The sequence below is a fragment of the Phyllostomus discolor genome, chromosome 6 (genome assembly GCF_004126475.2).
Source record: "Phyllostomus discolor isolate MPI-MPIP mPhyDis1 chromosome 6, mPhyDis1.pri.v3, whole genome shotgun sequence".
NCBI lineage: Eukaryota > Metazoa > Chordata > Mammalia > Chiroptera > Phyllostomidae > Phyllostomus > Phyllostomus discolor.
This window is the reverse complement of record NC_040908.2, coordinates 30,332,827-30,355,014: the sequence shown is the minus strand read 5'-3', so window position 1 is coordinate 30,355,014 and position 22,188 is coordinate 30,332,827. Positions and strand designations below refer to the sequence as shown.

The window sequence follows — 22,188 nt, the reverse complement described above, 5'->3', positions numbered from 1 at the left end:
TGTCTTTTAAATAAAATTCTTTAACAATTAACAGCATTATAATTCTGTCTGACATCCCCAGCTGACCTTTTAATGTAAAGTTTCAAAGGAGAGACCTACAGAGATTCTTAGGTGTTCTACCTTATTTGTTTCTTACTCTTTGATACTGTACTTTCTTCGTTTTCATCCTTCTAATCAATGGGATATAATTTTATTGATTACCTTGCACAGTGTTCTTCCAGTTCTCAAGAAAATTAATTATTTAGTGAGGAAAGAAGAAATTGTAACAAAAGTAAGCTTTTTAATCTTTTAATGGTTGAAAAAGGTGGTTTTTTTAAAAGATCGCATTTATTTTCAAAGAGAGGGGAAGGGAGGAAGAGAGGGAGAGAACCATTAATGTGCAAGAGAAATATTGATCAGTTGCCTCTCACACGTGCCCCATCGGGGACCCAGCCTGTAAGCCACACATGTGCCCTGATAGGGAATCAAACCCACAACCCTTCAGTTCACAGGCCAGCGCTCAGTCCACTGGGCCACACCAGCCAGGAAAGAAAGGTTATAGTTTTATCACTTACAGTAACTCATTTCAATAAAATGTCATTTAGAAACTGAAAAATATTTTTTTAAAAAGGAAAAAGGTATATTTTGTTTTCTAATTTCCCTATATGAAAATTCTTTGGCCTATGAATGTTACCTGCATATAGCTCTCTAGAAGTAATCTATAGTAATAACACTCTAAAACATACATGACCCTAAGGAAAGCTACCTGTAAGTCCCAACTATTTTTCATCAACTTAGAAATGACAAACCAGTGCTGTATGTATTGAAATGAAAAATTGGGGTTGGTGTACACACACTGACTTCTCTCTTCTGGTGAACAGCAGGAGACCAGGACGGTGACCCGGTTCCTGAAGGAGTCAGGGAAAAAACCACCAAATCCAATCAACTCTCCACTCACCTCAGCATAAAAATGCACTGACTTACTGTCAGCCAGCTGCAGTTGAGACGTCAGTTCTACTATCCTTGCCATGTAGTGATTTTTAATTAAGTCTTCACGAGATTCCACATCTGGAAGCTAAATAGAACACACATAACTAAATAAATGAATGCCAGTGAGATGAAGCAGTTCTAGAAAAATAAAAAGGAACTCATGTTAGGGGAAAAAAGACACAATGTTTTGTACACTTTCATTTGAAATTTGTTGGGGAGTCATTGTTTTCCTACCCCTCAAAGAAACTTCAGACAGGGCAGGAAAAGGACTACTCTGAATGTCTTGATATTCAACATCTGCCCATCTCAGAGTGAAGCTGTGGCTTCCAGCACAAGTGAGGTACTGGGAACCCCAGGGCCATGTCCCTCCATCAGCTTTCATTAGCCATAAACCTGACTTTCAAAATTTCCATCTGACTTCTGTGTCCTTCTCTAACTGGAAAAGGGGAAGAAAAAGGGAGCATGTACTGGAACCCCTAAAATCTGAGCATTCTTTTTTCTTCAACATTATCTTAACACAGCTTTAATGCTCTTAAAGATACTGATCAATTAAACTACTGCTATAATAAAGTTATGACCCTTGTCCCAGACTAGTAGTTACTTCTAGTTACTCTAGCAATGATGCACTATTGAATTTAGTTAAAAAATATATGCAGAAGTTCAAGATTACCTAAAGTATATAACCAATAAGGAAATCAAAGAATTTATCAACCATGTTGAACTATATTTACCAGCTCACTGTACTGAGTGGTAATTTAAATGACTTTAACGTCCTTTTAATGGTTATTTATAAAGTTACATCTCATAATATTTCAGAACAAATTTGTAACCCTACGTGACAAGCCAAATCTGACCTGGGTTCACTCACTCAAGGGCTGGAGACAACCAGCAAGCACACTGTTCGTCAGCCCCTGAAAAGCCCTGCGTTCCCAGCCTGCCCACGGGGCGGGCTGACGGCGCTCAGCCTCACCCAGCATGCCAGCGAGCTGATGGCCGGCTCAAGCCACACCTTGTCAAACTGCCAACTCAAGTCATTGAATGAGGCATTTACAAAACAGGCTATAATTTGTTGGGACAGTTAAAAAAGAACCAGAGAGAAAAGCAATATGGACCCCCTGATAGAGGGAGAAAACACTGGCTCCATATTTGCTAGAATGGTCAGAAAACACAATTAGACAAAGCTGGCATTTGTAAGGCTTTGTCAACAAACACACAGCCAGATATTTACTAACAAACGATATGATGCCAAGTACACATTACCTCACTGTCAGATGTCCTGGTTAAAACCCCAATCTGGAACATAAGGAAAAAAAATTCTTTAGAATAGACTGTTTACATTTCAAACACAATAGTTTAAGCACATGATATTTTCTCTTCTCGGTTCACACATTTAAAGAGCACTGGGGCTGGAATGCCAGATTACCCTGGGACTGTGTTAAAACACAACTGTAGTAAACTGCAAGGACGCAGTACCTGCGGAGAGGTACCCGCATTTGCTATTTCTCCCATGAGGCAGTAATGAGTTACGATCACCACTATTTCCTCTATCAAAATGCTGTTAGTCATTTTCATCACTGAAACCAACAAATTGTGAAGAGAGAGGAATAGCTTTTGACTCCCCTTGTTGTTTCTGTGCCTATTTCCAAAGCAGCAGCGAAGATGATGACCATTGTAACAGAACATTCCAAACAGGTAAAAAAAAAAAATCCACTGGCTGAAAATTAAAAAGGAGACAAATACATTTTTGATGCAATGTTATTATGACATCAATAAATACATTGATGTATTTATTTGATATGAATATCAATATTGATATGAATATTGAAATGAATATCAATAAATATTCATTTCAGATTTGAATCAATGAAAATGTAATTTTAGGCACATTAAAGTGCTGCCAGGTTTTAAAGCTTGGTTCTGTGGATCGAGATGCGGAAAACAGAATGTTATGATCACTCAGGTCATGGTTCGGGTGCTTGGGTAGAGTAACTTAAAAAGGCTATTGGAATCTTAGTTTCAATGTATTCTGTTCGTCAGATGACACCCAATAAAGTTTCCACAGGTTCTAAATAATATGCTCAAGAGTAGCACTCTGAACAGTGAGCAGATCAACTGAACGTGTACTAAAGAATGTTATGCCCACCTAGCTATGAACAGTCTTTTATACGACTTCTTTTTTTAAAAAAAGAAGAGCCATAATTTTCTACTCACTGAAGCAGGAGTAGCAATTAGTCTTTCCCTTTCCGTTAAAAACTGTTTACAGTGACCAATTGTTTAATTTTATATATTCAAATATGACTACGTTGGTATCCATTCTGCCTCCCCACTCTTACCCCCTCACTCCCCACTTAGGACTTGAGAATGTGAGACAGCACAGAGCTCCTCCGTACAGATGTCTATCCAAGCTCTTGTTCCACTGAAAGCAACTAAGGGAAAGGAACAGAATCAATCGCATGAAAAATGAAAGGTGGCCAACCGTATCTTGGGTCTCTAATCCTGACTATCAAAGACCATGCCCAAAACTGGGGCTCATGGAAAATGTGGTAAGTGAGGTAATCTCAACTGTACCTTAAATGAGAGGGAGTAAAAAGAAAGACTGAAAAGCAGAAACACCAAAGACAGAAAACACCATCTCGTTTTATCTGTTATCTCTAGGTCACTTTTGGCAGGAATCTGTGACAGGCAGAGGGCAAGCAAGGTCTGTGGTGAGTGCCTTCTCCCTCAAGCACTCTTCTCCTGCCTTGGACCCCCACTCACTCACTTGGGCAGCGCACTCAGGTTACCTCCCTATGTGCTCCCTGAGCCTCCAGAGACCTCTCTGTGACCCCACAGCACTCTGTGCGGGGCTCACTGTGGGATTCTTCTGTGAGCATGGCACCCATTCAGGTCCAAACACTGAGAAGTTTCATTATGTCTTTCGCCTTTCTAAAACTTTTCTTTTTCTCTCCCTTATATTTTATAATAAAAAATTTCAAATATACATAAAGTTGGGGAAGAAAGTATAAAAAACATCTTTATAGCCACCACCTATACTCAATGAACATTTTACACTTGCTTTATTTATCTGTATGTATATATTTATTCTGAACAATCTGAAAATAAACTATAGACAATATAATACCTAACCGTAACAACAGTGGTACCTCGGTACTTATTGTTATTCATTCCGAACTCATTGCAAGTACCAAGCAAACATTTCTTCTTGAGGGGCGTCCTCGTGACTCATACAAGTTCTAGCATGTGTCCTGAGTCCTGAGCTAGCACTGAGTGCCAAAACATTTTTTTCTCGCCAAAATGCGACAAGTACAGGGTTTGATGAGTTCCGAGGCCAACAAGTACTGAGGTGTGACTGTACTTTGGCATTTAGCTCCCCAAAATTAATTTATTCTCCTAAATAATCATAATACCATGATCAGACCTAGGAAAATTAACAATAATTTGAGTTTCTGATATTGTTAAGCGGCAATGAGGTCAGTATACATTCTGAAAATAAGCTGGGTTGCATATTTTACTATTAGGTACGCTCTGATGCAGGTGCAAGGTAAATGTGAGAAGGACCAGACTTGTTCTTCAACAGCATCGAGGAGCTATGGGATAAAGTCACACACCTCAGGACAAGGACTTCAAGAAGAACCGTGGCTTGTCTCAAGTTCCTTAAGAAATGCTTGTAAAAATGCCCTTAATGAGACCTTTCTGATTATGAAGGGGTTTTTTCCCCTTCCTGATTTCTCTCCTACTAAATTTTCTAATGTGTTTTTACATTAGGCAGAATAGTATAATCAGAAAACTTCTCTCAAAGTAACTTTGAATTTTATACCTCCAAAAGAGATTTTTCTTCACTTTCTAAATCACTGCAATTAAATATAAAGTTGCAAGACAACCTGCCAGTCTACTGCCTTATGAAATAAAATTAATGTGATGGATCTTTGTATTAAATGTATGCCATAAAGCTTTACAGTGTATAGAAATATACCACATAATTGGTTAAAATTGTATTTGTGGTCATTTCTATAAAGAACTAGGCATTTAGCCTTTGGTCAGAAATATAATTCCATTTAATAAATATTTGTATGGAAAAACAGAATCATCTTAAATTTGACTTGCTATATCTTTTCCAGGAACACAGCCCTCACCATGGGAAAGTCTCAGGTAAAATCAAAGGGAATTTAATGGAGATGCTTTCTGAAGGAGGCATCTGCTTACTAACTTGCTTTTTCTGAAGCACACAGATTATTCCTATTATAAACTGACATGTTTATATGGTTAGTTAACCTAACTAACATTAGGTTAGATCCTTGCCATTAACAGGAAAAAAAGACGGCACTCACCAGGCTGGTGCTGTGAACTGGCTCCAGCACGGCCTTAGCTGAGGCTTCTTCCTGGCCCAAAGCATTCACCACAGAGGCGTTTTCCTGGGCCGGCCCAACTGCCTGTCCAGGGCTCGTACTCTTCAGCTTATCTGCAATTCGCTGGTTCTCTTTCTCCAGCTTGATTTTGGCTAATTGTGCTTCCAACATCCAGTGTTCTTTTTCCTGCTCCAGTTTAGAAATCTTCTCCAAACTCTGCTGAACCTTGAAAGCAACAGAGAGTTCTGCACCTTAGAGGATGATGAAGATAAAACTTAGTGGCCAAACTAATACTTTACAGAATGTAAAGCAAAACTACCTCACAGAGGCAAACCAAAAAGCTTGACCATGGAATAGGGAACAATTTATTCAACAGGATGCAAAAAAAGGACACCCAAAAGTTAAGAAATTGAGCTATAGTAAAATAAAATCTCTATTCATCAAAAGGTATCATTAGGAGAATAAAAAGGAAGGCCAAACAGTGGAGGAACAAACATGTATCTAATAGAGGACTAATATCCAGAACATATTAAAGCATTCTACAAGTCAATAAAAAGATAGACAACTCAAGAGAGAAACAGAAAAAAGAAAAAAAGACTTGAATAGACACTTGAACAAGATTATAACCATAAAAAAGAAAGTGCTTGATATCGCCTTTTATCAAGGAAAAGCAATGCAACATCACCAAAATGACTAAATTTTTTTTAAAGGTGAAGGGATTAAGAAGTACAAATTGACAGTTACAGAATAACCACAGAGATTTAAATTACAGCATAAGGAATATAGTCAATAATATTGTAGCAACTATCCATGGGGCCAGGTGGGTACTTGAGATATCAGGGGACCACTTTATAAAGTATATGATTGTCTAACCACTATGCTATACATTTAAACTAATACAGAATACTAAATATAAACTGTAATTGAAAAAAAAGAAAATACAAAGGTGGGCATGTTTGTGGAGTGAGTAACTATAATAATCACAGTATAGTGCTGAGAGGAGTGGAATTTGGGACAAACACTGAAAAACTGTTTGGCAGGATCTTTTAAAACTGGACATATGATATCCTATGACCCAGTAATTTCCCTTCTAGGTACATAACCAATAGAAATGCATGCATGTTTACCAAAAGACACACATGATAGCCAAACATTTAAAACAGCCCAAATACTCATAAGCAGTAAGAATAATTCATGTATATTCACATAATAAAATAGTCAACAGCAATGAAAATGAACAGATTACAACTATATATAACACGGGTGAAGATTACAAATATAATGTTGAGTGAAAGAAGCCAGACCTGAAAGAGTATTCACTACATAAGCTCATTTATAAAAAGTTCTGTATCAGGCAACAAGCCTCATCTATGGTGTCAGAACGCAGGATAATGGTTTTCTCTGGGGGAGGGGACCACAGCAACTGAAAAGGGGCAAGAGGAAGGCTTCTGGGGTCCTAGCAACTGGCTACATTAATTCATTGGGATATCGTATATTAATGATTTGTATACTTTTCTTTATGTACATTACACTTCAATTAAAAGTTTAAAAAGCTAATTCTCAGGACAAACAAAAGCCTGAGAAATACATAAAATAAAATCTTATAGTGACTTCCAAATGCTTTACCAGCTACCAGGTTGAACAGTCACCGAGCACCAGGCACTATTCCTGGCACTTTCCTCCCGTTACCCCACGGAGGCCTCCTAACAATCCCTCTGTTCGCATTTCTCAAAGAGAACTAAAGCTCCCAGCAGCTAAGCCACCTGCTAAAGCTAACAAATGGCAGAGCCAGGATTTGGGACCCCATCTGTCTAGCTCACAAGTCTGAGTCTTTTCACTATATCACACTGCCTCCCATTGGCTCAATTAATCCTTACCAGACCTTGAAAGGAAGACATTATCCTCACTTTAGAGAGGCAGGAAGTGAGACCCAGAGTATTTATCAGACTAGCCTGCAGCTGGTCAATGGCAGGGTGGGAAAAGCAATAGCTTTGAAGCCAGACAGTTCTGCCACTTACTAGCTACTTTGGGTAAAAGGTGCTTCATTTCTTTGAGCCTTACTTTCTTCACATAAAATAAGAATATTCAAAATCATTTTTTTAGATATTCCACATTTTATTGTTTGTCTCAGGAATTCCGTTTTTCAGAAATTATTCTGTGGATGAAATTTTTAGTTCCAACATCAGAGCATACTAATATTGAAAAGATAAGTGATTGTGTGTGTGTGTGTGTGTTCAGTGAAAATAAGGTCAGCATAGACAAAATATCGTCTCAGATTAATGCATTTGTGTTGTCTTTAAAATAAACATTTCCAACACTGAAAGCAAGCCAGTGTTAAAGTGAATACATCTCTGACAACAGCTAAACTGGTATCCATTTGTACCAACTTATATAAACATAGTACCTCCTACCTACTGCCTCAAATTGAAACAACCAATTGAATATTAAAATTTTTTATTCCTGTTCATAAAATAATTGAGTCTCTAGCCCGTTCCCCCGGCCTTGTTATTCCAGACATTGAAATCTAGTGCCCAAAGAAAGAACTAATCATCAAGCCCAAAGTGTGTTGATATTACTTCACTGGCAATTATAACACCAAATGAATCAAGAGGACTTTAAATTTAGAGTACAAAGAAATGCTTTTCAAAATGAATTATGCTTATGGTGCTTTTCAGCATGTGTTAAACAATTAACTTTACATGTTTATTTATATAGCCTTTAAATCACCCTATGAAGGTTAAAAACCTTTTCCAGGGGGTTCGACATTTATGCTCTTTAGCAAGTGTGATTTCCCAGGTGCCATACCTGTTGTGCAAGGCCCTCTCGGCTTTCAGTGGAGCTGAGAAGGACGCGGCGGTTCGCCAGTGCTTCTTCGTAAGGCACAGACTCCGGGAGGGGCTATGGGAAAAGCATCATAAAAATTAAAGAAAAAGATCATAGCATCTTCCTGATTCTACATATACAAATTAGAATGCTAAATGGGACTTGATAATAAATTCAGAGGTATGCCAAAATAGACTATTTCCTTTAATACACTTGAAAAGAAATTTCTTTTCAAAAAAAAGAAAAATAATGAAGAAGAACTTGTCATCCAAGTTACAAGCTACACTAATTAAAACCATATTGACCTGCACCAAAATACAGAGATAAAGGAAAAGGATAGAAACTCTAGAAACAGACAAAAGCACATGCAAAAATGTATTATGTGACAAATGTTGCATTTTTCACTCAATGGAGAAACGTAGCCTTTCTCCAAGATAAATGGAACAACAACAACCAGCTAATAACTTAGGAAAATAAGTATTTATATCTCTATTTTTATACCTTTTATCAGAATAAGTAATTTGAAGATAGATTAAAAATCTCAAGCCAAAAATTTAGACCACAAAAATACTGGAAAAAAATATGTGACCATGTCTACAATTTTAGGAAGTGCCTCAACTTTCTAAGATCTCCCTCAGAATCACCACCGTTAAGAAAAACACTGGTCTGATGATATAAAAATTAAAAATTCTATTTTGGAAAACTACTACAGCAAACTGAGGGGAAAGTACAATATAAATAAGACGTTTAGTTAGATCCTTAATATAAAAAGTGCTTTCAATGCTATTAAAAACATTTATTTAAAAATAGATAAATGCAAGCCCTGGCTGGCGTAGCTCAGTGGATTGAGCGCAGGCTGCGAACCAAAGTGTCGCAGGTTCGATTCCCAGTCAGGGTACATGCCTGGGTTGCAGGCCATGAACCCCAGCAACCACACATTGATGTTTCTCTCTCTCTCTCTCTCTCTCTCTGTCTCTCTCTTTCTCCCTCCCTTCCCTCTCTAAAAATAAATAAATAAAATCTTTTAAAAAAATTTAAAAAAAATAGGTAAATGCTTTGAATTGGCAATTGACACAATACTCGTGATAACTTTAAAGATGTTCCACTTCAATAAGTAAAGAAATGCAAATTAAAATAATATAAGAAGCCTCTTGTCTGAGGTTGACAAATACTAAATTTATGGGCTAAATTTACACTTCCACTGATAGTAAACTGTAAATAGATAACCCTCCTAAAGTGTTTCAAAGTGTGAAAATATGTCAAAATATCAAATACTCATAAAACTTTGAGCCAGCAATTCCTTTTTAAGGAATTAATCTTAAAGATATCTTAAAACAATTAGACAAATACAGGGAGACAGCCTTATACATTGCTAGAAGTGTAAAACAGTATAGTCACTTGTAAGGGCAATTTGGCAGTAAATATTAAAATTTAAAATGTGCAAACCACATGATCCAGAACATTCCACTTCTTGGTATTCCATACACATGCCCAAGGAGGCATTTGTAAAACTATCCACTGCAGTATTATCACAACAGTAAAAAAATGGAATCAACCTAAATGACCACCAATAAGGGAATACCTAAATGAACCATGGATCACCCACATTATAGAATTCTATGCCTTATTTAAAAGGAATATAGTGGCCACCATGTGTAAAGATACAGACACATCTCTAAAACATTTTAAATGTAAAAAGGAAGTTGCACAATAAAGCATGCACTTATGTTCAAAAAAAGAAAATCCTATATATTGTATATTGTTTATAGGTTTATATAGATGCATATAAATACTCAAAAAGAGTCTGGACAGTTATATATGAAACTGATAACTATATATATAACTGATAACTGATACCTCTGGAGCAGAACTAGAATTAGAGATTGTAATTTACCCATAATGTCCTAATGTGATATAAGAATGTATTTATGCATTATGTATAAGTAAAATTTAAAAAGAAATAGAGACGGAAAAGTAAAAACAAATGCACAGAGTTGCATGTGCAAAAGTACCCCCTGTAATATTGCACATAACAGTGGAAAATAAGAAACCACCTAAAAATCCACTAGAAGTAGATTAGTTAATTAAATTATCACACATTTATATAATGAAATACTATAAAGGCATTAAAAAAGAATAATTTATATTTCCAGGCACACATCTTTTGATATATAAAGATATCCACACTGTTTTATGAGGAAAAAAGATTCTAAAACAGTATATTTTTCCAAATATAATGCTTTCTACACAGCATGTGTGTCTGTGTGCACACATGCATTAAAGTTTTTTTGTATGTAGAGATACTCTAACAAAGTTAAGAATAGCTCACTTTGGGTGGTAGGATTTGGGGTGACCATAATTGTCTCCTTCATCTTCTGGTTTATTTTGCAATGATTGTGTATTCTTACTATATTCATATAAAATTTATAAATGTATTCCAATAGTTTTTCTGCTTCTATATGTTAAAGATTTTCTGAAGTTTGACACGTGTTGGCTGCCTGGCTGCCTCGCCCTACACAGTTTACCAGGTGCCAGGGACAGGAGTCCAACATGAGTGATGCATCTATCACATGTCAGGTGAGGTTTGGGTCTCTATTACCTCCTCCTCCCCAAAGAACCCCAACACCCACCGACCACTTATGCCTCAAAGTTGGGTACAACCTAAATAATTGTAGAAAAACTCTTGCCATTTTCTGAATTATTCCTGGTTTGTCCTCTGATTTAAATGTTAACAGAAGCTCACAAACCTTTCTCAAAGCCTTCATATAGGCAGAGGCTTTTTTCTTGTACTGTAACATGCATTCGGCTGAAAGAGGGCTAATGAATCCACTTGTTGCCTTAGGCCCATAGCTCAGTGAGGCAATGAAGTAGTCCACATTGTTGCTGAAGAAAGATGCAACCTAAATGAAGTGTGACAAGAAAATAGATTTTGTTTTCCAATACTATATCTAATATATGTATGTAATAGCTTTTAAAGCAAAGTTGAAGATGCTAGAATGGAAATGAAATTTCAGCACCTGCCCGAAAGCCAACATTTATTTGAGAATGCCTAGGCAATGATTTATAATAAAAAGACAATACCAGTTTAAATATTGAGACTACACTTTTGACAGGTCTTAATTTAGACATATTTTATTCTTCCTGAAAACCAAAACTGTTTCTGATTTGTTCAGAATATCCCTAGATGATGTTCACAACCTATTGACCTCATTAATTCTGCCATTACTCTCAAAAAACACATATTTGGGTTATATAGTCCATTTGAACTTTAACTATAAATGTTTCAAATTCCAACATAAGACATGCCACAGGCATCTTGAATATGCAATCTCTACTTAAATTTAATTCCGTAAAGCTCAATCTGTATGTCACAAATATATTGGGTTGGCCAAAAAGTCCATTACATTTTTTCTGTACAATGGCTCTAGTAGTGCTTAGTTGTCTTCAACTTCATTCAGAACAATTTTGTTAGACTGTACTGTGACAGCTGTCATATCAGCGTGCATTTTAAAAAATTATCAAAATTGGTGAATTTTTGTGCAGCTATATTAATATTGAAGGTGGAAAAAGATATGCAACATTTTTGGCATATTATGCTTTATTATTTCAAGAAAGGTAAAAACGCAACTGAAAAACAAAAAAAGATTTGTGCAGTGTATGGAGAAGGTGCAGTGACTGATGGAATGTGTCAAAAGCAGTTTGCAAAGCTTCTTGGTACTATTGACATTTTAGCCAAATAAGTATTTGCTGTGGGAATGGATTATGCATTGGAGGGTGTTTAGCAGCACCCTTGGCCTCTACCCACCAGAAGCCAATAGCGAGAGATAGCTGACACACTCAAAATATCCCAATCAATAAAGTTATGCACAAAAATGAAAAATGTGTCTTATTTTATGGAAACAATGTAATGAACTTTTTGGCCAACCCAATAATAGAAAAGACTGAAAATTAAGTAGACCCTTGTCACTTTCCGATTTAACCTTTATTAAGTCTACATGAGCAGTCACAAAGCTCCTTAACTGTAACTCTGCAGAGCCATGATTTGTAAACTACAGTGATATATGAAATGGTGGTATAAATAAAAATGTCTAAGAAAGTACTTAGCCAGGAAAGTAAAATCTTGAAGACCTTAAAGAGTATTTATTTTATTTTGAAAAGTAAAATATGTGACATGGAACAGAATATCCTACATTGGCAAAAATTGCCTAAAAAGTAGCCAATTAATTGCTAGTGGTCTGAACATTTTATTTTTCATTAATACTTTACTTTGTCAAATGAAATTGTTAGGGAGTATTCAAGAAAATGAGGACCTAGACCTCTTGAGCTACATATTCCTCCTAAATGACATAGACAAGCACACACCCAGTGTTTGCATTTAGGTTGTGTTAGTATACAGTGAGGTTTATTTTCTTTCCTCTTTCTAATGTCTACCTTTCCCAAATGTTCCTTCATATGCATGTTACACTTTCCAACCGAGTTTCTTAAAATTACAAACAATAAAATTTATTTTAATCAAAACATATTAGCTAAGTATTAAGCTACCACACACTACCATTAGTTCAGACACTTATTTTAGTTAAAAATCATTTGAAAAATTCAGACTAAAGATCAAATACCTTTCCTTGAGATAACATTTCAAGGTTTCAGGCAAAACTAATCGAAAATAAACTATGAGTATACAGGTATTTAATATTCCAGAGTTCTCATTAAAAGTGGCAAATGCAGACTCTAGTAAAATGCAAACATTCTCTTTTTCTCAAATGTCTTAACTGAATCAAAGTTAGAATTATCCTCAGAAAGCTTCCAGCATGCTTGTAGATAAAAGCATTGAAGTGGGAGCAGTGGGCATGGTCTTCTGGCTTCTACAGGATTCCTTAATTCCGTAGACACAGGTCTCCTGACAGAACCTGACAAAAACACGTTTTTAATCACGTCCCCAAACTATAACAAACTGACACAAAGGCCAGCCTCATGTGAGTCTGGGAAAGATGACACTGAATATCTGACATAATCTGTGATCATTTCCGATTAATTTTAATCACTGGAAAAAACTGTTTCTATCGTAGTCAACCTGTCAAAAAATAATGGTGTATAAACATGATAGAAATTAGCATTTCCTTGAGAAATTATGTTGAGTCTGTTGAAATAAAGGGGCTAAAATATAAAATAGCCCTGAATATTGTCCTTTCAGCTTTATACATATAGGTAATTCTCACAGAAATCTTAATCTCTAAAGGTGTTGATGATAGCCAAATGAACATACATTCTTAGAACGTGACTTCTGTTGAAACTAGGCATCCAAGATAAAATGAGTTTTAAAGAAATTGCACTTTTGTCATTTTATAATAATAATTAAGTACTTAATGATCCAAATGAACATTATCCAATATTAAGAGTTCAATGAAAAGATGTATGTTGAAGGCACTTTAAAAGTACTTGTTAAGGTACAAAACCACACAGGTAGTATTACCACAAATATTACCAAAACGCAAACAAAAAAACTTGGAGGGAATATAACAAAATGTTAACAGAAGATTTTTTTCTTTTTATGTATCCTAATTTCTAAATAGCAGACCTCTGATATACACAAGGGTGTATATTGAGACCATCTAGAATCTTCAAATCATCAAATAACTCATTAAAACATAAGAGTTGAGTGATTCCCTTACTCATCACAAATGCTTAGCAGCAACTACCATATTGTTTTAAATATTGGGCAGGGAGAAGGAAAAAGGAGACAACTTTACTTTACAAAAAGCCTGATATTCCGATATCCTTTTACAAGTCAATTTTCCTGTATCATTCAAGGAAGGGAAAAAAAGGAGCATATTTTAAAACTGAATTTAATGTCAATATAAACCAGAGAAAAATTACCTTTCCTGCTCCATTTGTTAATGCTACTACTGATGACACGATACAGTCATTCGTCGTTATGAGCTTCTGTGTTGCTATTGGAAGTTCATGCTCTATTGTAGCTTTTTGACTATAATGTTTGGAAATATCTGTAAAAGCAATTGAATAAAAACTCATTACTATCTATACACAACTGGCACATAGATAACCAGCCTGTTATCTTCTCATGTCTACTCTTACAAATTTACTCAAAAAACAGTCCTAATATCAGGACTGTGCTGAATATCAATTAGGTCACAATCCATATGGAAAGAACAGAAAGGAGTAAGGGCCGCTTAACACCGTCCTGGCATCTCTAGTACAGCCACCAGCTAGCAGTTCCTCATCTGAATGTTAGGCCTTAATCTAGTGTCGTGTAAGTAACCCTGACCAGTATTTACCAATTAAAAACCTTAATTTGATAATCCAGTAGGCACAAATGAGAATTTATCTTGCACTTATATAAGCAAACCATGAGGTTGGAACGGAGCAGCCAAGAGAGGCAAAATGGCCCACAATCCTCACCAGCTCTTAGCTAGTTAGCTAGAAATAATGAGAGATGTCTACACAGCCAAACGAGGACTGGGTACTCATTTGATTCTAAATATTAGCTTTGCTGGGTAGAATAATCTTGGTTGTAGGTCCTTGCTTTTCATCACTTTGAATATTTCTTGCCAATTCCTTCTAGTCTGCTAAGTTTGTTTTGAGAAATCAGCTGACAGTCTTATGGGAACTCCCTGGTAGGTAACTAACTGCTTTCCTCTTGCTGCTTTTAAGATTCTCTCTTTATCTTTAACTGTTGGCATTCTAATTATAATGTGTGTTGGTGTAGGTCTCTTTGCATCCATCTTGTTTGGGACTCTCCTTGCTTCCTAGATTTGTATGTCTATTTCCTTCACCAAATTAGGGAATTTTCTTTCATTATTTTTTCAAATAGGTTTCCAAATTCTTGCTCTTTTTTTTCTCCTTCCAACACCCCTATGATGTGAATGTTGGACCTCCTGAAGTTATCCCACAGGCTGTTTACACTATCCTCATTTTTTAGGATTCTTTTTTCTTCTTCTTGTTCTGATTGGTGTTTTTTTGCTTCCTTATGTTCCAAATCATTTACTTGATTCTGGTTTAGCCCACTCTGCTGTTAATTGCCTGTAAATTGTTCTTTATTTCATTAGTATATCCTTTTTTTCTATCTGGATCTTTTTTATGCTGTTGAGGCCCTCACTAAATTCCTTGAGCATCCTTATAACCATCCTTTAGAACTCTGCATCTGATAGATTGCTTATTACAGTTTTATTCAGTTCTTTTTCTGGAGTTTTGTTCTGATCTTTCATTTGGGTCATATTTCTTTGTCTCCTCATTTTGGCAACCTCTGTGTTTGTTTCTATGTACTAGGTAGAGCTGCTATGACTCTATCTTGGTACCTTGGCCTAATGTTGTTTGTGTCCTGTAGGGTCCAGTGGCACAACCTCCCCTATCATCCAAGCTGGGTACTCAAGGTGTGCCCACCATGTGGGCCGAGTATACCCTCCTCTTGTAGTTGAGACTTCATTGCTTTTGGCAGGTCAATGGAAGGGATTTACCCAGGCCAGTCAACTATAAGGACTGGCTATGACTACTGACCACCAACCTCTGCCCTCTGTGGAGGATCAGCTGTGTTGAGCCCACTCCACAGCACAGGACTTACTTCAGCAGGGCTCTGGTGCCCACTGAGTCCACCTCTGAGTGTGTTGCCTGTGCAGGCTGCTGGGTAGTGGTGCTCTGAAGTGGTGTGTAGCTGTCCACTGGGTGTGTAGGCTCTGGAGTTTCCCAGGAGGTACAGACCAAGGTCAGTCACTGCCTGTGCTCTATCTGGGACCACTTGACATAAGCTATAAAATGATCTGCGATTTGCTGCTACTTGTGCTAGGTTTAGAGGTGCCCAAGCATGGTGAGACTGTGAACCAAGGCCAGCTGCTCCTAGTGCCAGGCCTGAAACCACTTAGCAAGAGATATGGAGGCCCACTGAAGCCAGCTGCTGCTTGTTTGAGAGGATTTAGGAAGGTATGAAGCATGAGCCAAGACAACCCATTCGTATGGAAAAGCCACTGTTAACAGCTTGAGTGGACCCGTTAGTTGGGCAGAGCCTCAGAGAATCACTATGGCAAGGAGCAAACAGCACAAGCCAGGTTGACAGAGTCTCAGATATGGTGCCTACTGCTCTGCTGCTATGGAGGGGAGGGCTCAAAAAAGGAACAATGGCCTCTGCCAGCAGTTCTGTCTGGGAGAAAGCTGTCCCCCAGCTCTCGCCCTGATGCCAGACACTTCAGTTCCATCCTGTATGTCACTGGTGCCTTTCATGCCACTTCCCCAGTGCTGGAGCTCAGGGTGAATCTGAGTAAGTCTGTGAGAGGGCCCCTTAAAAGGAACTGCTTGGGAATCCAGCAGTTTTTTCTACCAACTCAATCCCCACTGACTTTTACAGCCAGAAGTTATGGGGACTTAACTTCCTGGCACTGGAACCCTGGGCTGTGGGGCCTAGTGTGTACATGGGACCCCTTACTCCCAAAATATCACTCCCAATTTTGATCTACCACACATGGGTGTGGGACCATCGCATTCCGCATCTCCATGTCCTCACCTGTACTACCTGGATGGATGTGCTTTCTTCTTTAGTTCTGTAGCTGTGGGAGTTCTACTCAGCTCAATTTCTGATCATTCTGAGTGATGGTTGTTGTATGGTTTAGTTGTAATTTTGATGTGGTTGTGTGAGGAGGTATGGTATATTTACCCAGGCTGCCATACTAGAGAATCTCCCTCATTTAATATAGTTTAAAATTTATAGAAAAGTTACAGCCAGTTTTCCCTATTGTTAACATTTTATGTGACTACAGTATAGTTGTCACAACAAAGGAACCAACTAATTGGTGATTATTATGTTCAACATATTTTTAAAAATAAATAATTCTTTTCTATATATTCATAAGATATCCAAGTGAATAACACTTCTACTAGAATGCCAAACAGCTTCTCTATATGGGACTTCCTAACCTTTAACACAGATGTTTTCTTTCTATACACCACAGTAAGTTCCATTTAAAATATTATAGGAAATATACAGTGCTATAATACAACCTGGCAGGTAGACACTCCTGGTTGATAGGTAGGTGACTGAGATACTTATGAAAGACATAAAATAACTATGTGGCTTCTACTGGATCAATGCTACTATAGTATGACAATAATTCTCCCAATCTAATTTTTTACTCTTTATTCAGTCCAAATATTTTCAATATTTAGGGTGTTCCTTGACATTATATTTTAACTCTGAAAGAACAAAGAAAACATGTGACCTAGTCCAGAGATTTGTTTTTCTTTTGTTTCCTATGAGACTACCTACTTTAGATCTGAGACTAAAGATGAATTCTCACTCGGAATGGCCCTTGTTAAAAGGTTAATTCACTATTTTAAATCCACATAGGATACACTTTTTAATAAATCTCTATCTCTCTTTTTATACCAAGACCAGCCAGCCAGCCTGCCTGCCTTCTTTCCTTCCAGCTTGAATCAAGCAATTACTCAGGGCAAAGCAGGAAGGGAAGAGGACTGAAACACAAGAGTTCTCTTAAACACGAAGCTTCTCTTAATGCCAGTTAATGCTCACCATGAGTTTTCATGAGAGATGTACAACAGTCCTCCAAGCGAGGCAAAGAGATTTGAACTGTAAACCCAACAACAGGACTCCATAATCCTGCCAATAATTCTTCGTGTTTCCCAATATTCTCTCTTTATATTGTGTTCATTTTCAAGGACAGAAATAAATGGAGGCACAAAGGGGTCTTAGGGAGCCTCTGATCCTCCCATAATCTCTATCAGTTCATGCCAAACAGTAACAGTAACAATAACATTCTTGGATTTGGACCACCTGGCATCTTCTCAGTTTTATGTAATATATGAACAAAAGCATATTTAGAAAACCTTGTAAATGAGATTAAAATAGAAATATAAATAAAATCAAGATTTTTTAATGAAAATAAAGCTTTAAGACCCCTCTCATTGGACAGCTACCTTCCACCATTCTAGTCCCCCATTTACGGGAATGCTGGAGGAAGTTACTAGCAGGAACAAATCATAAGATCAGCTTAGGAAAATTTAGAAAACAAAACCAAAAAAAATTTAGCCACAGAGGCACCTATAGTTTCAGTGGCCTAATTCTGGGTTAAGTACCATTCTTGAATACAGGACTACAGCTAAATCTGAGCTCCCCAAACCAAAGCTGCACAAGAAAAAGGGACCAGTCCCTTAGGTTTTCTATACACCAGACTAGGTTCTGCAGGGTTGGATTGACTACTATCACCTGCCACCAAGACTGTCTATTTTCAAGCTCTGTTTCTTGCAACCAGGGCTAGCTCCAGAAGTAGGGTGACTTTTAAAGTTCCTTATAATTGAAGACAAGCCACAGGAAGGACCATTCTCCAAACTGAATGGTAAGGTGATACTGGACAACACAGCTGAGACTAGAACGATTCTCAGTGCCACAGCTTATATGCCAATCTATAGAAGGGTTGCAAACACACCCATCTTATGCATGCTACCACAATTCTAAGCTTTTAAAAATTATTTTCTGTAAAACTAGCAACTGGTCACTAATTGTTAACTAAACACCACAATAAATGATCTAGGCACCTGGGCTATTTCCAATAGTCCTTAATTGCTCCCTCCCTCTCCTCCTTTTCCTACCCCCAACAGTCTTCAAAATGAACAGAAAGAAGAAAAAACCCTACAAGTCACACAGAGTTACAGATTAAAAATGTTTAGGACTCTGAATAAGAAGCACAGGAAATACTTTTCAGCACACAAGCAAATGAAAACTGACCAAACCTTAAAAACAGAAATTCATTTCTTAAGGTTCTGCTGAACAAAATAGGACTTGATATGGGGACTTTGCACATAAAAATGCACAGGTTGATGGAAAGTTAGTGCATTCTTTTGGGGAACTTTAAACCTTGGTTTCCTCAAAATTTCTGCATGCCTAGGCTCTCTAATAAGTTGCAGTGTATTTTGCTAAATGCCTCTGAATAGCATGTCTGGTTTGATAAAATTCATACACCTGCCTTAAGTCAATGTAATGTATTTTTGGCTAAAGTACTGTGCACAAGGGTTTCTCTTCAGCACTTTGTTTACCTTCAGAAATGAAGCAGATGGGAAAAGCAGAAGGCAGTGAGCTTAGGCACTTCAATGGAAGCCAAATGCTACTAAGCCTCTATCTGGGGTCTATTAGCCTTGGCAGTATTTGTTTAACTCTCATTCAGGCAGATCTGAGAAAGTAGGATGAAGGTTTTAAGCTTATTTATGTTCTTTTCCAAGCCTCACCTTTCATGACATCATGAAATCCATGCAGAGCAGCACCAACATTTGTTAAGACGGAACTGTAGTTTGTCCGAAGGAGTCCATCTGGCTCCGTACCTAGGAAACCAAAATCACAAGCCTAAGCATTCTCCCAGAAGACTTTACTTGAAAAACTGACAGCCCACCATCTCCCTCTACTTTTAGGAAGAGAAAGAATGAAGACCACTTGTGAGATGTTGAAAATAATAGCTCTTTAAGTCATTGCAGACATATTTAGATATAATGGTGATAAATATAGAAACATCTAACTGATCTACATCTCCCATGTCCACAAATATTTTTAATGGTTAAGAATCAAAATGAAATTTCTAAACAGGATTATATCTTTCATGATTCTTTTGGAAATGAAAGTCTTTGTGAATTTTTACCTTGTTATTATGTAAGACATTCTTTCATTTTATTCTTTCCCTGTACATTATTTTTTTATAAGCATCACTAAAAACACTATTATTTAAACATCACAGAGTTCCACTTCTGGATGACAAAATGAGCAGCTAGCTGTATAGACCTGCTCTCCAGCACAGCTGGTGAAAATTATTAAAAAAGCAAGCATTCAAATCTCTGGAAATGATCCTAGAAACTTACAGCAAATGAGGAGACATTTATTCAAGAAAATCTATAATAATTCATAAGAACAGTGAGTCTATGATACGAACCAAGACCCAATGCCTCCCTCTCTCACTGCCCCTACCAGCTCATAAAGCAGAAACCCCACTCCAGACTGGCACAGCCGAGAATACAGGACTCCCTCTCCCTAAGACCAAGCTGGAGAATTACAGCTCTCCTCATGACCCCAGGTACCTACTGCTGAGCAAAACTGAGAGATGGGGGCTCCCTTCTTTCACAGCCCCAACTCATGAAATGGAGGCTCTACCCAGGCGTGGTGCTGCTGAGAACATGGGACCCTGATCACCTGTGCCCAGGTCAGCAACAGGAGTTCCATGCCCAAACAGGGAAGGCAAGGATACCAGGAACTGCGGCCCAACTCCCTCTACCAAGTGCTCAGCTACAAAGTGCAGGGGTGTCGCTCTGAAAGGAGGACATCCCTGTCCCTTCCCCCAGCACCAGAACCATGGCTCAGAGATTTAGCCTAAGTCAGAAGCAGACCTTAAAAGAGAAAACTCTAAATCTCTTCTGAAAGGAAGTGACTTCATTCGCAAGAGTATGGAAGGGTTCAAGCCTAAGGATAAATGCTCAAAAAATGATGAAGCTGGTAGCAAAAGGAGGAAATTGGTAATTCATTAAATTAAGAGGAAATTGGTAATTCATTAAAGATATAATTTAAACTGTAGGCTAGCTAGTTTACCAGAGAGAACCAGAGAAAGAGACAGCTAAGAAGAGCCCTCCTGGTTTCAAAACAAATTTCAAACACTATCTCAAAAATTATACCTGCTTGGTACATACTAGGTCTATAACCAACTATTCCTACAAAAGAACCCAAATTTAATTAGATCAGTCTCTGGAGCAATTTATGCCCCACAAGGCATTGTTGAAAACAAAAGAGCCATCAGCCAGCATCGGTGGAGCTTAAACCTGGGTGTGATTAAAGAAGGAGAGAGTGAAAGAGAGTCCTGTCAAAACCACTGTCCTCCCCGGGGTGACTCTGCATGTTAGGGTGCAAAAATTATATTCTGAAAACTACAAAATAATGTTTAAAACATTGAAGAAGAACTACATAAATGGAAAAAACATACCATGTTCATGGATCAGAAAACCACACTGTTAAGATGACAACCCCATATTAGTTTCCTAAGACTGCTATAACCAAGTACCGCAAATGGAGTGGCTTAAAACAGCAGAAATTTATTCTCTCAGTGTTAACAGTACCACACTCCCTCCAAAGGCTCTAGAGAGGAATCCTTCCTTGTCTCTTCCAGCTTCTGTTGGCCCCAAATGTTCCTTGACTTGTGGTAGGATAACTCCAATCCTTGCTTCTTTCCTCATGGCTTTCTCCCCTGTGTCCCCATCTCTCTTTAAAGCTCTCCTTAAAAGGACATCAGTCACTGTACTGGGAGGACTCTCTCTAAACCAATAAGACATCATCTTATCTTGATTACATCTGCAGAGATCCTATTTCCAAATATGGTCACTCACACAATTACTGGAGATGGGAACTTCAGATATCTTTTGGAGAGACACAGTACAACCCAAAAAACTCCCCAAAGCAATCTACAGATTTAATGCAATCACCATCAGAATCCCAGTTAACTTCTTTGTAGAAACTGACAAGCTGATTTTAAAATTCATATGGAACTGCAAGGGACCCACAAAAGCCAAGACAATCTTGAAAACAAAGAACAAGGTAGTTCTCCTCTCACTTCCTAATCTCAAAACTTAGTACAAAGCAGCAGTCCTCAAGACAGTATGGTGCTGGCATATGATAGATACAGAGATCAATGAATTAGGCTAGAAATAAACCGATACATCTATGATCAGAGGAGTCTTAACAAGGGTGTGAGGACCATTCAATAGGAAGAGAATAGCCTTTTTAATGAATGGTGCTGACACAAGCAGATGGCCACAGGCAAAAGGTAAATTGTACCCCTGCCTCTCACCATATACAAAACTTAACTCTAAATGGATCAAAGACGTAAGTGTAAAAGCTGAAACTATCAAACTCTGAAGAAAACAGGGGTTAAGTCTTCTTGACCTCAGGTTTGACAACAGATTTTTAAATATGACACCAAAGGCACAAGCAACAAAAAGTAAATAAACTAGGCCTCACCAAAATTAAAAACTTCTGTGCTTCAAAGGACTCCTTCAAGAAAATGAA

General features: G+C 37.6%; 1 protein-coding gene across 1 annotated transcript in view; it reads right to left on the bottom strand.

Moving 5' to 3' along the window:
• PPP1R21 (protein phosphatase 1 regulatory subunit 21) overlaps positions 1 to 22,188 on the bottom strand; it is a 59,982-nt gene that overhangs the window by 8,268 nt on the left and 29,526 nt on the right. Inside the window, exons 13-19 of the mRNA XM_028515866.2 lie at positions 19,380 to 19,472; positions 14,013 to 14,140; positions 10,886 to 11,038; positions 8,121 to 8,213; positions 5,298 to 5,540; positions 2,230 to 2,262; positions 938 to 1,054 (exon numbers count right to left, since the gene is read on the bottom strand). Coding sequence (XP_028371667.1) covers positions 938 to 1,054; positions 2,230 to 2,262; positions 5,298 to 5,540; positions 8,121 to 8,213; positions 10,886 to 11,038; positions 14,013 to 14,140; positions 19,380 to 19,472 — 860 coding nt within the window. The remainder of the gene's footprint in view (positions 1 to 937; positions 1,055 to 2,229; positions 2,263 to 5,297; positions 5,541 to 8,120; positions 8,214 to 10,885; positions 11,039 to 14,012; positions 14,141 to 19,379; positions 19,473 to 22,188) is intronic.